At 37.8% G+C, this 18,235-nt stretch overlaps 1 protein-coding gene across 1 annotated transcript in view; it reads left to right on the top strand.

The window, feature by feature from the left end:
• The window catches only part of LOC114029978 (Fanconi anemia group M protein-like), an 89,715-nt gene extending 81,637 nt beyond the window's left edge, over positions 1–8,078 (top strand). The window contains exons 22-23 of the mRNA XM_027844625.1: positions 3,650–3,941; positions 7,871–8,078. Coding sequence (XP_027700426.1) covers positions 3,650–3,941; positions 7,871–8,000 — 422 coding nt within the window. The 3' untranslated portion in view covers positions 8,001–8,078. The remainder of the gene's footprint in view (positions 1–3,649; positions 3,942–7,870) is intronic.
• Positions 8,079–18,235: the final 10,157 nt, after the last annotated feature.

Here is an 18,235-nt window from a genome sequence, read left to right as displayed (position 1 = left end):
TTCATCAAAACCTGGAAAGACTTATATAAACTGATGCAAAGTGAAGTGAACAGAAGCAGGAGAACATTGTACACAGTAACAGTAATATTGTACGATGATCAGCTGTGAATGACTTAAGCTATTTTCAGCAATACAGTTATCCAAGACAATCCCAAAGGACTCATGATGAAAAATGCTAACCACTTCCAGAGAAAGATCTGGGCATTTGAATATAGACTGAAGCATACCCTTCCTTCCTTCCTTTCTTCCTTTGTTTTCTTCCACAAGATGACTAATATGGAAATACGTTTTACATGATTGCACATGTATAACCTATATCAGATTGCTTACTGTCTCGGGGAGGGAGGGATAGAATTGGGAAATCAGAACTTTTAAAAAATGTTAAAAATTGTTTTTACATGTAATTGAGGAAAACATAGAATATAATTTTTTAAAAGTATACATGATTTACAAATATTACCTCATTGTATCTTCAATAACCCTGGATGAAGATTGATTGAGATGATTGAGATCGAGAAGATTGAGATGAAGAAATTGAGGCAAACAGAATAGATTGCCCAGGGTCATGCAGCTAGTAAGTATCTGAGATTTTGAACTCAGATCTTCCTGATTTAATTCCACCATTGTACCACCTAATTGCCAGAATCTCTTAGCATGGTGAATCCTAATTAATTTCCCAAGTTTTCAGTTTTCTGGGTAGGAACAAATGAACCAAAATTGCTAAATTGCTAACAAAAGTTTCAATGATTTGACCTCAAGTCTGAAGATGTTCAGAACTTTTAGATCTTCCTTACAATTCTCCTTTCTAGCTACCATACAGACATGTGCCCAGGATATCTGCAAGCTTGACAGGTGGGAAAGTCTTTTCCCCTTTTTTTGTTTTTGGAAGGGGAATAATTTTATTTTTATTGAAGCCTTTTATTGTTATCACATGAACATTTCTGAATATATTCCTCCCTACTCCATCAGGTTGTCCTATGTAACAAAGATTAAAAAAGAAAAAAATGAATGAACAAATCATTCATATCAGACAGTGTATGTCGTATTCCACTTCCATAATTCCCTACCACTGCAACATGGGGAGGGAAATGCATTTCTTTTCTTTTCTTCTCTTGGTCACTATAGGAAGCATTTAGTTTTGTTTTATTGTTAGTTTCGTTTACATTGTAATCATTGTATTTATATTCTTTTCCTGGTTCTGCATACTTTATTCTGTATCAGTTCATGGAATTCTTGTAGTATAGTTCTATACTTTTCATGTTGTTTCTTATAGCAGAGTAATCTGTTATTTTTATGTGTCAAAGTTTGTTTAGTTATTCCCCTAGGCATCTACTTTACTTACAAATCCTTACTGCCACAAAAAGAGGTGTTTTGAATATTTTGGTATAGGTAAGACCTACATCTGCATTTGCCCAGTACCTTCCCTTCTGCGAATCTCTTCTTTAGATCATCTAACTCGACCAAAACAAGTTTTAGCTCTACTTCCCTTTGTCTTCCTTCCCTGACAAGAAGAATTAAATAATACAATTACTTGTCCTCCAAGAAATTTTTTTTTTCACTTAACTTTATCCCTTGATCACTTTTTTTGTCCTGGGGCTGAGGGACCAATATTAACCCCTCATCTAGTAAAATAGAGGCATGGGTTTGAGGCTTTTCATTTGTTTTGTTCTGGACCTTTTATTTCATTGGGATAGAAAATGCCTGGTGAAAAAATTGTCTAGAGGAATTAATGAAGAAACAAGAATTTAAAAGTTCCTTGCTTTTTTTCTCTGACTTGGTGCGTTCGCTGGGTCTCTGCCAACCTCAATCAGTCTTCCTGATACTCTTAAACTCATTTAGAGGGAGGGAAGAGTCATAGGATTTACTTATTTTTATTTTTAAAAATTTTTGTTATGAGCGTGACAAATATCATTTCCATGCCAAAAACAAAAAACATTTAAATGTTTTATTAATACCTTTTTTTTGGTGTTACAAATAAAACCTCTCATAACAAGTACAGACAAACAAAATAAATGGCACACATTTATGGTGTCTAAATAGCTATGCCTCATTTTATACCTCTCTCTAGTCTATCACCTGTATGCCACTGTGTTATCCTGATTGTGAGGTCATGATACTTGAATTGTTTCTGGCTGCTTGCAATATTTTCTCTTTGACCTGAGAGCTCTAGAATACAGCTATAATATTCCTGGGAGTTTTCATTTTGGGATTCTTTCAGGAGGTGATCAGTAGGTTTTTTCAGTTTCTATTTTACCTTCCAGTTCTAAGATATCAGAACAGTTTTCCTTGATAATTTCATGGTTTTTTCATTCTTTTGATTTTGTTTTATTGTTTTTTGATGTCTCATGGAGTCATTAGTTTCCATTTTCCCAATTCCAATTTCAAGGAATTATTTTCTTCATTGAGCTTTTTTACCCTTTTCTAATTGGCCAATTTTACTTTTTAAAGAGTTCTTAGGTGTACTTTTTGTACCTCTTTTTCCATTTGACTAGTTCTGCTTCTTTTTCTAATTTTTATCCTTCTTCTCTTATTTGATTTTTAAAAGCCCTTTTGAGCTCTTCCAGGAATTCTTTTTGGACCTTTGACCAGTTCACATTTTTCTTTGAGAATTTGCATATAAATGTTTTGATTTAGTTTTCTTCTTGTAGGTTTGTGTCTTGATCTTCTCTGTTACTATAGTAATTTTCTATGGTCAGGTTCTTATTTTCCCAGCCTATTTCTTGACTTTTAACTTTATATTAAAGTTGGATTCTGCTCCTGGGGTGGAAGTATTGTCTTAATTTTCAGGGTTTTTTGTGCTCCTGTTTTCAGAACTAGTCCTGGAGATTTGTAAGTTTTCAGTTCTTCTAAGGTGATATGATCTAAGGAGAGTGTGGTGGTTACTGTTCTCCTGACCTATGCTCTGGTTTGTGAGTGACCACAATCACTCTTTTCGACCCTGGAAATGTGAGCAAGGTCCCTGCTCCCTGCTACTGCTCCTTTTTTTCCCTAGAACTGCACTCCAGAACCATGTATGGCCAATACAAAAGAGTCCTGCACTCAGTGCCAGAAAAAGGTCCCCTGTAATCTCCTTCTGATCAGTTGTCTGACCCCCTTACCATCTTTGGGCTGAGAGCAAAGCAGCAGCTGACATACATACCCCCATGCCAGCTGCTCACTTGTCAGGTGTGACCTGCACTGCACTCCACTCTAACTCCAGTGAGACAGACTTTCCTGCTGCTGACCTTCTAAGTTTTCTTGGGCTGGAAAATAGTCTTACCCCGACATTTTGTTGGTTTTGCCACTCCAGAGTTTGTTTTGAGGCATTATTTTAAAGTTGTTTGGAGAGGAATTCTGGAGAGCTCAGGCGAGTCCCTGCCTTTGCTCTACCATATTGGCATCGTCCCTCAGTTCAAATTCTTATCAATTTCTTGCCTTTTTTCAGGTTTTGTTGAATTCAGAATCATGACTATCTCACTACCTCTTCCTTTTTTTGTTCTCTTTAAATCAGAAGTGGAATTTCTCTAAAACTTCCAGTGGTTCTCACAGTAGTCTACTTTCAATACTGAGACATAAATTAGTGTTCTATTAATAATTTTAGTCATATTAATACTGTATTGTTCTTTTCTTTTGTTACTAATGTTTTAATATTTAATTTTTTTTTAATTAGGAGCTGCTTTGAAAGTATTTCAAAGGACGAAAAGCTATGATAGCCTTTTGTCTGCCTTAATTGGTGCTGGAATTCGAATTCTTTTTAGCTCCTGCCAGAAAGAAACTGCAGAATTGATTAAGGAATTGACTTTAGTAGAACAGAGAAAGAATGCTGGTATTCATGTTCCAATAGCTGTGAAAGATAATAAACGTGACATGTTCCAGTTCTATCTAAGTATTCCCAATATAAGCTATGTAACGGCTCTAAATATGTGTCACCATTTTTCATCTGTGAAAAAGATGACTAACAGGTATGTGTGCTATCTTACTTTGACTTTTTATTCTTCAGTGATTATTTAAAGCGTTCTCTAAGAAATTATTAGTCGAGTAAAATTTCAAATACCTCTTACTTTGCACTGTAATATTCCTATTACTTCCCAACACAGAAATTATGGCATATGAAATTGTTTGTCAGTCACTATGATTTTGTAGAAAGAACACTAGACCAGGAATGGGAAGATTTCTTTCAATTTTAATTCTAGCAATACTACTACTGTGTTTGAGATCACTCAACTAGTTTACTTCTCTGTTGTATCATTTTGTAAAAGTAAAGGGGTTGGATTAGGTGATGATCAAGCTTCCTTTCAGCTCAAAATTTCCATGATTCTAAATTGTTAGTACTTGCCAATATTAAGTTTGAAAATTAAGGTAAACTGAGAGACAGTGGTCTGAGCATGATCAGTTTATTAGGCTAGCAGTTACCAATATTTTGGGTCAGTGGCCTCTTTCTCAATTGCCAAAAACCACAAAGTAGGGCTTTTCCTTTTCTAGCTCATTTTACAGATAAGGAACTGAGGCAAACAGGATTAAGTGACTTGCCCAGGGTCACACAGTTATTATATGTTTGAGGTGGGGCTTAGTAGCCTTCATATAGTTTGGGGAAGTACAGGAGAACAAAGAACAGAGTTAGGTGGGAAAAACAATGCAGTCGGTTACAGGGGTGGCAGTGTCAAGGGGGTAAGGATAACATGATTGATTACTTCAAGAAGACCAGGCTAGGACCCTCTGGAGCTAGTAACTACTCCTCTCTGTCACAGAGGAATGTTTAACTGATTTATGGGATCCATCCACATATTGTAGACCTTGTTAGTGGACTTGAGTTAACAGACTCCCTGGCACCAAAAAAAAGGGTTTGTTAGGGAGGTAAGATTTTCTTTAATGGTGCAAGGACAGTGCAGGGACAGTTATCTCTTAGAGCTAGCTTTAGGACTTAAAGATAACACCAAATGTCTTGGTATTTTCCCAAAAGTTGAAGGTGGTTAACTGTTTTCTACCAAATAGTAGTTAATAGTTTTCTCCATTAATTATAACTATAAACTAACTCAGAGGGAAAGATAAATTCCTTAGCTCAACTCAAGGACGTAGAAAGGTGGCTTTAGGCAGATACAGACTCATTCACAAATATCAATACAGCATAAAATCAGTTATATTGTAGAATCGATACAGTAGAAATCCATACAATAGAAACTAGAGGTAATATTAATTTTTTTATCTTTTTACTAGAAAAACAGTAAAGCTCTCAAATCATAACTTTGATTAATCAATCTGGCAATTCATTCTGGGATTACAGGGAACAGGGATATATACAGCCACTCATCTGTATTCTGAATATTGGATTATTAATAGCACCTAGTCTGCCGGGGCCACATACACAAGACCTAAGGAGACATGGAGCAACTTGCCATATTATTGGTTAGATAGGTGGCCTTGGAATCAGGGGGAACTAGATTCACGTCCTGACTGTTGATCCTGGGCAAGACAATGTCTTAGGACTTAAGGTAACTTCAAGACTATAAGATGCAGAACAAGTATTTGTATTGTTGAGTGAGTTTCCTCACTGATAAAAAGAGAGACCTAAGAGTCTATCTCACTGCCACCCCCTTGGCTTTCAGACTTGTTTTTGTTCTTGGAAATAAAGCCACACATAACCTTAATCCAGGAAATCAGCCAGACCTAGAATGGTAGACTGATTCAATGGCTAGACATGCAAGATGGTTTGGCCCAGTAATTTTTCATGGTAACAAAGAGAGACTGATGCCTTACTAGAGGTATCAGTCTGAGGTGAAGAAATTACTCTGCTTCTATGAGCATGCCGATTACATAGGTGTCAGAAGGACATTTAAATTGATACTGTTTTTTGGGGGCTAGATAGCTTTACCTCCTAAACTCACTAATCACATGTGGATATTGCTGTTGTCACCTTCACAGAATGAGAAAGGGGCAGAGCCTGATTAATTTAAAACAGACCATTTAAAATGCTGAAATGAATTTGCTTAGATATGATTTCATTTAAAGGGGAAATGGAGAGACACACTCCCTATTTTTTCTTAACTCATCAGATGATGTAAAATGTTTATGGTGTCCTCCAAATTGGGGTGCACAGGATGATTTATGGGGGGGCAGGAAAATATTGCAACTAATATTTTTATGTAAAACAATAAAAAGTATATTAATTTTTAATATCATTTAGTACATAAGCAGCAGCATGGTGAAGTGAATAGAGAATTGACCTTGCAGTCAGAAAGACTTGGGTTCAAGTGTTGCCTCTGGCGATACTTTCCTGACTTTGTGAGCCAGAGCAAGTCACTTAACCTCTTAATCCTCAGCACTTTCTAAGACTATAAGTTGCATAGCAGGTGCCAATCTATTGATAGTTTTATGTCATTGAAATCACTGGTCCAGCTAAAAAATCCAGAATATTTACTCTGTGAGTTCGCATTGGCATCCATATGTCAGATGATATGTGTCACATATAGTATACAAGGTATCCTGAGTGAGGAGTTTTACAAACTTGGGGATTTGAGAATCACTCTTTCACTAGCTATTAACTTTCAGCTTGTTGTGACATATTGTAGTTTATGTGTTCCTGATTAAGTGAGTATATAAATTACCTGGTTTTAATTAAATTAACCCTTCATTAAATGGACAACTGGCTTAAAAAGTTTCCTTCATAGAATCCATGAATTTTAAAGATAATACTGTTAAAATTAGTTTAAGACAGGGGTGGGGAACCTGCAGCCTCAAGGCCACATGTGGCCCTCTTGCTCCTTGGGTGTGGCCTTTTGACTGAGTTCCCAGTTTTACAGAACAAATCCTTTTATTAAGGAGATGTGTTCTGTGGAGTTTGGATTTAGTCAAAGGGCCGCACTTGAGGACCTAGAGGGCCACATGTGACCTTGAGGCCTCAGGTTCCCCCCCCCCCCATATAAGAGAACAGTAAGAAAATGGCAGAGCTGACACTTTTACTCTTTTTCAGGCACATTGTGAGGTTAAAAACAATAATGTTATCATGAAATCTGACAAGAAGTTGGCCAAAAGTGTTCAAAATGATCAAGAATGTTACTCAAAATGTATATTTACATTTATTTTTGTTAATGATGAACTTTGTTCCAAATATATATTATGTTTTGAGGTACCAGCTAATGATAGTATGAAGGCTTCATGACTAACAAGACAATTAAAAACTAAACTTTTTTTTGGTCTGTCTACCTAATATTTATAAGTATTTTCATATCTTCAATTTAAAACATGAAAACAGAATTTTCTAACCTGTTTTAAAAAACTTCAGCAAAAGGATTAAGTGTGTTTTGAATCTATTTGCTAAAAATGTAAAAATGCAACATCTAATGCATTGTCAGAGAAGATGGAAATAGACTAGCTAAATTTCAGCAAAAAAACCTTTGAATTATTTGGATCATATTTCAAAATAAATATCATAATTTTGTAAATGCAGTCAAGGAAACACTCCATTTGGTACTTAGTTTTGTGAGCTTTTTTAGCTGTGATAGCCATTAAAAGCAAGTCTTAAAATAAGCTGAACTGAACTAAAGCCATACCTTTGAATCTCTTTATCACAAAATGTTAAATCAAGATTCTTTTTAAAATGATATATATTCAATCATATTGTCCTCACTAAAAATAATTAGTACTTATTTTTAAAACATTGCTTGTTTCATTTGTATCTCATCATTTAAAATTTCTTTATGTGCATGTTTTATAAGTAAAAAAATTAGTACAGTACTACATGTATATAATTTACAAATAAATATTTTAGAACATGTAATTTCTTTAGAGGCTTTTGTGGTTTTATTATTTTTTGTAGGAGAAGTAAGCATATTAAATGCTGTCCCCAAAAAAGTTCTTTTGTAAACATTGCTTTTTTGTATAATTTATTTTTCAGCTCTCTTGAAGAAATCTCTCTGAATGCACAAGTAAGTCATCAGAAAGCTGAGGAGATCTATCATTATATCCACTATGCCTTTGATGTGCAGATGTTACCAGACATCATTAAAAACGGTAGACTGAAATAAGATATATTGGAGCAAACAACTTAGGAGAGACTCATAAAGTATGTGAAAAGAAAAAGAATTCACATAAAACAAATATGCTTACATAATAATTTATTTCCATTTTATGGAAGAAATTGTGTAAATAAAAAAATGTTTCTCTTTTAAGCTAAATATAAGTATATATGTTATCCCTGGATTGTTCTTTTTTTTTTTAAGTACTCATAAGCACTTTATTTGGCTGAATATATTAAAAACCAGGATCTTTTTGTGAGGTAGAATCTTGATGATGAAGTACAGGTTGCTCCAGTGTGTGTGTGTCAGTGTAGGTAACAAGAGAATTGTCATAAAATTTCTCCAAAAATGGAAAGATTATCACTATTATCATGAATGGGTAATTGTTCCCCCAATCCCTATACTGTTGTCAGGGATAATTTTCATTGCAAAACTCAATAATTTGATAATTAACTGGAGATTTTTGTAAATAATGTAAAATAAACTTGCTGCAGAAGTTCTTGGCTCAGTCTATCTAATTAATACCAAATTTCCTCTCTTTTTTGTTGTTTTATTGATGCTTTAAAAAAAAAATCATTAGGACTTTTCAATGATTTTCTCCCATCTCCCTCTTAAAACAATTAAAACTACACAGGTATACAGAATAGTAGCAATTTTAAGTTGCCTGCCAAAGACTTGACCTTGTTACTCATCCTCAGTAAACACTAGTAGCTTCCTATTGCTTCTAGCATCAAATACTAACTCCTCTATGTGGCATTTAAAGTCCTTTCCAGCCTGGCTCCGATTTATTTATCCAGGCCGATTACATCCTATTCCCATTTCCCAAACCTGCCCTGCCTTCTCCTGTGACCAGATGACGAACCTGTCAACTTTGAAAGGTTGGAAGATAAAAGAATTCCCAGTGGCACTGGGAGCACAGTCCCCAGAACAGCAGTGACTTACAGCAGTGTCTACAATGGGTGCTAAGATATACAATGAGCACAAGTTAGACCCAGTGAGCAAAGGTAGCTTCAGAACTCTGTACAAGGCACTGACCCTCAGAGCTAGGCAGACAGCTCACTCCTAAAGGGAACTTCGTGAGGACTCCATGAAAGAAAAGGATTTTCAGTAACCAGGACCTGTGAATTTACCCTTTGACCAGATGTGTTCTTCATATTTAAACTCATTCTCCCCAGAGACCTTATGTACTTAAGAGGAGAATGCAACTCCAGTTTTTTTGGGGGATGTTTCTGAAACAACCATCCTTGCAATTTCTAAAAGCTAAATACCTGGAGGCTAAGTGATGGCAGTGGTTAGAGTGCTGAACCTGAAATCATGAAGACCTGAGTTCAAATCTGGCCTCAGGCAATTACTAGATATGTGACCTTGGACCCGTCACTTTACCTCTGCCTCAGTTTCCTCAATTGTAAAATGCAAAGTTCATGGTCTGACCAGTGTAGAGCCAGGAAGTTAAAGTGAGTAAATTTAATAAGTCATAGCATTTTAGATCTGGAGAGGACCACAGCTAATTCAATCTTCCCTCATTTTATACAGGAAACAGGCCCAGAGAACTGAAGTGATTTTCTGTTGACAAATAGCTTGATATAGTGACAGATCTGAGATTAGTGCTTTAGTCTTCTGATTCAGTCTAAAGGGTAGTAGTTTTGTAGTTAAAGGACCTAGTTCAAAACCTAATTTGATTATTTGTTGCCCATTTGACCTTGGGCAAATGAGTTAACTTTTCTTGCCCTCAGTTTCCTCATCTCTATTTGGCTCACTCTCACACTGATGAGTTAGGTCCCCAGATCATCCTCCTTCCACCCATCCACAGGAGGAAGGAACCAAGCCCAAGGTTTAAATGCTCTGCCTCCTCGACTCCCTCCCCCAAGAGACTCCTCCATGGAGTAGGTGGAGTGTTCTCTCTCTGTTTGCTGCTCACAAGAATCAGAATCTCTGTTGTACCTTGGGATGATATGTTCTAGAAGACGAGTTTCCTAAACTAATCACTCTTCCCATCCAACACTGCTTTTGTTCATTCAGTGGCTAGTAAGAGAAATCTAATTGTTCAAGGCCTTTTCACTCTTAGTTGGAAGACCTTTCATTGATTTGATTCAATTCAGACAAGTTAATCAACCAACATAGCTCTTACATAAAAACAGATTAAAGTGACTCTTCTATATTGCTCTGAGGATCTTTCCCCATCTAGAACCTATGATCTTCCCACAGCATTTTGCTGTCTTCTTAAGGCAAGAACCCTTTTAGCTTAAAAGGTAAGGATCAGATCAATTCTTTGCTGCTTGTGCTAATTTTGGCCTAACAACACCAAGAGAATAGGTTCTCCACCAGCCAGTGTCACACCATCCATATATGGAACCATCAATTACAGCAAATGGAGAAATTTTGAATACTGTGGATTAGTTCACTTACCTTGGCAGTGTACTTTCCAGGGATGTACACATAGATGATGAGGTTGATGCATGCATTGCCAGCTAGCTCTGTGTTTGGGAGGCTCCGATGGAAAGTGTAGGAGATGAGGATTGGATGCCAGGATACCAGACTGAAGGTCCACAGAGCCCTTGTGCTGACCTCATGGTTGTATGCCTGTGAAACCTGGACAGTATACCAGCACCAGGCCAGGAAACTGAATCGCTTCCGTATGAATTGTCTTAGGAAAATTCTGAAAATCACCTGGCAGGATAAGGTACTGGACACTGAGGTCCTTTGTCAAGCTAAACTGCCAAGCATTCAGACTCTACTGCAGAGAGCACAACTCTGATAGGCTGCCCACGTTGTTCAAATGCCAAACATACTTTTGCCTAAAAGACTATTTTAGGAATAACTCATGCAAGGCAGGCACTCACATGGTTGTCAGAAGAAGTGATTCAAGGACACATAGGCTTTGAAGAGCTTTGGAATCAATTGCGTGACATGGGAGACACTGGCACAGGACCATCCAGCATGGTGTGCCCTCATCAGAGAAGGCACTGTACTCTTTGAGCAAAGCAGAATTGCAGTAGCTCAAAAGAAATATGAGATGTGCAAATTTAGAGACATCTCCACTACAAATGTTCATGTAAACTATTTGTGCCTGACCTGTGGTAGAGTGTTCTGAGCTTGTATTGGTCTGATCAGCCACAGTCGGACACACTGTACCTTGACTCCGACATAGTGATATCATTTCCATCCTCTGACTATGAAGGATAACCAACCACGGGTCAGAATGGGGTGTGGATGGAGAGTTGAATTGCTTGTGGATTTCTAATGCAACTGTTTTGTTCTTTCAGATGGCCTTAGTTTCTTTAAAATAAAAAATTCTCTTAAATGCAGTTTCTCCCTTATATTAAGAGCCTGGCTCCATGTACCTAGTACCTTGTGCATGAGAAAGAGAAACTAAGAGAGTGTTTTCAATAGACATCTGAAGAATTGAAACATCACTATCAGTACCATTTCAGCTTGGTACCATTTGCCTGAGAGGTTATGTGGCTTAGAGGAAAGAGTGTTCCACCTGAGATCAGGGAAGCTACCACTGACATTTAACAGTTAGTTGTGGAACCATGGAACCATGGCCTCTTAGAGCTATAGCTGTATGATGGGAATAATAATATCTGCATGAGCTCTCTCATAGGAGGTAAGTGGCATAGTGGATGGATAGAGGAATTTACTTTTATCTACTCCCTTACTCAGGAAAATCTGTCTCCCTCAGACACTATCCGTGTGACTGTTCAATCTCCTTTAGCCTCAGTTTACTTATCTGTAAAAAGAGGATAGTGATAGCACCTACCTTACATGATGGTTATATCAAATAAGGCAACATATGTAAAGCATTTTGTAGACTTTACATTGCTATTTAAATGCTAGCTATTATTATGGGGAAAATGTTTTGTAAACTTTTTTTGTGTGTGAGGCAATTGGGGTTAAATGACTTGCCTAGGGTCACACAGTCTAGTATCAAGTGTCTGAGGCCAGATTTGAACTCGGGTCCTCCTGTATCCAGGGCCGGTGCTCTATCCGCTGTGCTACCTACCTACTCCTTTATAAACCTTTGAAACACTGTATAAATATGAGCTATTATCGTTACTTGCACTCTTGTTATTCTTTATTTTCTGTCTTTGTCTACATGTCTTTTTCTTCTCTCATGGGGTCATAGACCCATAATTGGAAGGGACCTCAGAGACCATCTAGTGCAAGTTGCTTATTTTACAGGTGAGAAAATTGAGGCCCAGTGGGTTTAGGTGACATGCCTTTTACTCTTTCATTCCCCTCTGGGCTTTGAGCCTCACTTCTTTCTTCATGATATCTCAGAAGATCTCTCTGTTCTTATGACCCCTTCCTATAATTGGTTAGTTCCTCCTGGCACTGCCACTTTGTGGAAACTGCCCAGGCAAGTATCTTCATGTCTTTATTCCTCTCTAGACTTCCCTTGACCTCTTTCTCCACCCCCACATCCCCTTTCCAGTTTCCTTTCCTGTATTGGCTTCCCTCTTTAGAATTTAACTCCAGGATAGGGGCTGTATCTAACTTTTTTTTTTTAATTCTTCATGGTACCCCACATAGTGCTGGGCACGTAGTAGGGCTTAATCAAGACTTGTTAAATAAATAAAAGTTATACTCCCATATCTCCACAGTTCCATTTCAGATGGGAGACTGCTTTAGAGTTCAAACCTGTCTCTGATGCTGTTTGTGTGACCTTAAGTCATAAGCATTTATTAAGTACTTATTATGTGTCAGGCACTGGGTAAGGCACTGGGAATATAAATACAAACCAATCAAAATTCAGTCCCTGTCCTCAAGGGACAAAGGTGCCCTACTCCCTACCATGTACTGAAAGCTTCAACAAAACTTAAATTCCCTGTAACCTGTTATACATCCTATGCCTTCCCTGCCTTGTTGACTTTGCTAATGCTCCCCGTGTCTAGCGATCGATCTATAAGAATAAAATTTCATTAGTCGGAGAGAAACCAAGTTGCAAGGTGGTTCCCAAGTGAAGTTTGGCAGGGAGGGGAGGAGGGACATAGGAAGTGTCAAGAAGAGCTCGATGACCCAGTGGGGTCAGTCAGAAGTGTTTGTGGCATGAGCCACACAGAAGGAGACTTTTAAAAACTATTCAGACAGAGGAAGAGGATGATTGAGGGACTCAGTACCGCAGGAGGCAGGAAATGGGTGGAGATGGAACAGGTCAGTCTCAGAATGGAAAAAGGAAATGTTTTCCTCTGAGCCGGAAGTTAACCCTCTCAGCAGCATTCAAGGAAGCCTCTGCAAATCCTGGGATTTTGCATGTTACAGATTGACAGATTGGAAGTCTGATCATTTTAACCTAGTTTTAGAGTGGAGGAGTGGGGAAAGAGTTGTTTTCTCCATAGTTAACGTTTGGTCAGTTTCGGGTAGGAAAGTACAGCTTTTGGACTTTGCTTGTTGACACAGATGTAGTTAGCATATATCACACATGTAAATGCTAGCTATACAAATTTATGTATACACACATGCATATATTTACATGTATGGATATATCATATAGAATAATTAACATTTATATAGTGTTTTAAGATTTACAAAGTGCTTTACAAATATTAACCCATTTTATCCTCACAACAATCCTGAGAGGTAGGTGCTATTATTTTAAACCTATTTTGCAGATGAGAAAGCGGAGGCAGACAGAGGTTAAGTGACTTGCTAATAAGTGTCTGAGGTCAAATTTGAACTCAGGTTGTCCTGACTTCAGTTCCAGGGTTCTCTCTTCACTGTGTCACCATCTAGCTGTCTTTTCCTCCTAGTTTCATCTTCCAGGGCTTAGCACAGTGCCTGGCACATAAAGACATTGAAAAAATGCTTGTTGACTTGACCCGCTGATAAGTAGAAATAGTAAGGAAAGGGAGATGTGAGAGCCCTGAGTAATCAGTCCTTTCCCTGAATAATTGATAGTGGACCAAAAATTTGATAGCCATTACATGCTGATTAGCTTCCAGGAGTTGAAGTTGTGGTGTTTGTAGATTAACTGCTTTTCCTTGGTATCAGGTCTCTCCCAGGTATATAGACTATGAGCAGACTGACCAAAGATTGTACGGCTTCTCTTTATTCCTTATGCAGTATCTAGTGTGATGTTATTAAGTAAAAAAAAAAAAACAAAAAACAAAAGAACAACTGCAGATCTTGTTGGAGAATTTGGGGAAAAAAGACATATATACTTACAATGTTTGAGACTGGGTCTACCTATAGGCAGGATAACTAGATAAATGCATTCTAGAGGTACTATTCCTCAAGTATTAACTCTAAAATGGAAAGTTGTTGTTCAGTCATGTCCAACTCTTTGTGACTCCATTTGGGGTTTTCTTGGCAAAGATACTGGAAGGGTTTGCCATTTCCTTTGTCATTTTTCCGATCAGGAAACTGAGGCAAGCAGGGTTAAGTGATTTCCCCAGAGTCACACAGCTAGTAAGTGTGTGAGGCTGGATTTGAACTCAAGAGGAGGAGTTATCCTGACTCCAGGCCTGGCACTCTATCCACTATACTACCTAGCTGCCCAGAACAGAAAGGCTAAAATTCTGTCTCTGATGCTTACTACCTGTGTGACCTTGGAGAAATTCACTTAATCTCTGAGCAACTCAGTTTCTTTATCTTTAAAAGGTGGGTGGGGAGGGGAAGTGAACAAGTATTTATTGAACTTCTACTTTGAACCAGGCACTGTGCTAAGCACTTTACAAATATTTTATCATTTGATCGTCTTGAACTCCAAACAACCCTGGGACATAGGTGCTCTGATTATCCCCATTTTAGAGTGGAGGAAATTGAGGCAAACCGAAGGTAAGTCCAGCTAGTAATTGCCTGAGATTGAATTTGAAATCAGGTCTTCCTTAACTCCAGTTCCAGCACGTTATTTACCACACCCCCTAGCTTCCTTTCAGAAATGAAGGAATAATCCTCATAATAACCTGTATAACAACACAACTGGGCCAGTAGGTGGCCCAGTGGATAGAAAGGAGGACCTGGAGTCAGAAGGACCTGAGTTAAAATCTAGATTCAGATTCTGACTAACTGTATGACCCTCAACAAGTCACTTAACCCTATTTGCCTCAGTTTCCTCCTTTATAAAATGAGCTGGAGGAAAAAAATAGCAAACCACTCCAGTTATCTTTGCCAAGAAAACCCCAAATAAGGTCATGAAGAGTTGGATGTGAGTGAACAATGATGAAAAGGAGGTTGGTACTTAAAACACCGAAACATGAGATAGTTCATGATTCTGCTGAATTGATGTTTCACCATAATTTAGGCTCTGCACTGTCAAGGTATATGTCTTTTTAAAAAAAATTATTTTTTGTTTAATTAACAAGCATCTGCTTTCTCTACCTTCTATATCCCCCTAGTGGAGGAAAAAAAAATGAAATCCCTGGACAACAAAATAAATTCTGACATTACTACATCCAAAAATTCAGGTCTCATTCTTTGTGTCTAGTGGCCGGAGAAGGATGAAATGGCTGAGGTTGGAACTTCCGAGCATATCAATTTAATAAGCAATGCATGCTAACTGCCCAACAATTTGGGACCAGTTGCCTTCCTCAGCTTTGGCACAAGGGGAGATAGGCTTTTATATATTAATAACAATCAAATGAAGCCAATTAATTAAAAAAATTAACCAAGACACAAAATTAGGTAATCTGATTTTTAATTGGAGGAAAGATTAGGGACTTTCTTAATTGGGAGAAGAAATCAGAAAAAGCATCGCAGTCTTCCCAAGCTGTCTATAAACAATCAAAGGAACATGGAAACAACTAATTGATCAATACAGATCCAATTTTCAAATAAGACTTATTAGTTGCTTGAGATGTATAATTGTGAAAAAACTCCTCGCATCAATCTTTGGATCTGACCAGGTTTCTGGTCAGTGTAACCTATGTCCTTAGTTGAGGGTCTCTTAGTAGCACGTAGAGGTTGTCCAGCTTCCCAGAAATTGTGGGCTAGGTTCAAGCAATGCAACAAAGTCCTCTCACAAATACCACAGTGAGTAAAGTTTTCTCACAAGACATAAATTGGACTAGGCCCATAATTGAATAGAAAGGGAACTGAGCTAGCTCTAGAACTGATGGAATAAGTGTGGTTTTAACCCCGTAAATTCTCTACAACATTTCCCTGTTAGGAGGTGGGCAACATTCTAATTCCTCTGGAATTGGTAGGTCAGTGAAATCATTGATAAGAGTTCCTAAGTCTTTCAAAATTGTTTTTATAATGTTAATTAGAATGTTAATTGTTTTCCTGGTTCTGCTCACTTAGCTCTTCATAGCAGTGTTCAAGTGATGTCTTCTCTCTTGCCTTGTTTCTATAAGCTTCAACTTTGGCACTTCAGTTATGTGAGATAAACCCCCATCTGCCATGTTCCTTTCCTCTTTTCCCTTTAATTTCTCTTTTTAAGATTGTCAAGACAAAACAAAAATCTCTCCTAGGCACTCCATCTTATTTGATCCCCTTTATGACCGTTGTTGACATTATGGTTCTTAGGGGATGCTTATATCATCCTCTCCCCCCTCCCCATTAGAATGTAAACACTTCCTCTTTATAAAGTCTTTTCCAATTGCTTGCTTGTATTCACCTTTTTATATTTCTCTTTCCTCTTGTGTTTGCATCTCAAAATTTCTACTAAGCTCTAGTCTTTTCATTAGGAATGCTTGGAAGTATCCTACAAAATAGCCAGTAGCATAGCATAAATAAATAGCAGCAGCATAATAGCATAGGCTTTTAAATAACGGTCCATTTCCCCCCCCCCCCCCCCCCCGTAGGGTTATACTCAGTTTTGCTAAGTAAAATATTCTTGGTTGTAAGCCTATGTCTTTTGCCTTTTAGAATATCAGATTCCATATTCTACAATTCTTTATAGAATAGTTGCTAAACCTTGTATGATCCTAATTGAAGTTCCTCATTACTTAAACTCTTTCTGGCAACTTGCCTGATTTTTTTTTTTTTCTTTAACCTGGAAGCTCTGGATTTTGGCTATGATATTCTGGAGAATTTTCATTTTGTGGTTTCTTTCAGGAGGTGATCAGTACATTCTATTTTTACTTTGCCCTCTGATTCTAAGATAGTTGGGCAGTTTTCATTTATGATTTCTTGAAATGTGATATACAATCTCTCTTTCTCTCTTCTTTTTCTTTCTCCCTCCCTAACCTCTCCTCCCATCCCTCCCTCCCTCTCTCTTTTTTTTTGTTCATGGCTTTCAGGTTGTCCAGTGTTTCTTAAATTGTCCCTCCGTGGTCTGCTTTCCAAGTCAGTTACTTTAGTTTGGAGATACCTTACATTTTCTTTGATTTTTTAATATTTCAACTTTGTTTTAATATTTCTTATTGCATTTCAGTTAGTACAAATGCACAAAGACAGGAAATGGAGTGCTAGGCTAGGTTATGGGTAACAGAGAATTGGGAGATTGGGCATAGCCACAATGAAAGGCCAGTTGATGGAATTATGGCATCAGGGGACCGCCAGAGACCTTCTTGATCAAGGGAGAGAATTCAAGGAGAATCCCTTAGACAAATGGGACCCAAATTCTTTTTTGGGTAAGGGGCAAAGGTCTCAGCTTGGGCCATACCCCATCATTGGGGGTCACTAAGGTGTTAAGTAGCAGAAGCAGTATTTGAAGCAGAAATCAAAGCCGCCACTAGATTAGAAATCAGAAGACCCTATCCATTATGTTAAGCTTCCTTTACTTGGCTAAAGGGGCAGTGTTCTGACTGTCTGGGTCATTGACCTGGCTTTGTTACTAATTCTTAAGGATCTTTGATTCCACTCCTCTGGGTAATCCCTTCACTTTGAGCTCAACCATAGGCTCCTTAGCAGATGGTTACATGAGCTGCTTTGGCCAAACAATTAATCAGCTGGTGGTCAATTTTCTAGGCATAAGCCTCTCTAAATTTATCTAAGCTGGTCCTAAGTCAACAGACACAGGTTGTCACAGACCCATATTTAAAGCCTTTCCAGCTTGGCTTTCCAGGTGGGTGTCCTGCTGGCATAGCTTTCTAGGATGACATATCAGTCAACAAGCATCTATTTAAAAAAAAAATGACACTGAATGCTGTGAAATTATAATAACCAAACGACTCCAAAGAAAAGATATGAGGATGTACTTCCCTCCCTCCCAGTATTTTTCCCCCCCGAGGTGGGGGACGACGGGTGTCAAACATTACATGTAATATTGAACTTGTTTGATATGTTGGTTAGTTTTCCTGAACTATTTTTTCTTTCTTTTTTTTTTTTTTTTGTTATAAAGGATGGCTGTCTGGGAGGTG

The sequence above is a fragment of the Vombatus ursinus genome, unplaced genomic scaffold (genome assembly GCF_900497805.2).
Source record: "Vombatus ursinus unplaced genomic scaffold, bare-nosed wombat genome assembly UNPS02014945.1, whole genome shotgun sequence".
NCBI classification, from domain to species: Eukaryota; Metazoa; Chordata; class Mammalia; order Diprotodontia; family Vombatidae; genus Vombatus; species Vombatus ursinus.
Note: the sequence above shows the minus strand (reverse complement) of the source record. Positions and strands in the feature narration are given on the sequence as shown.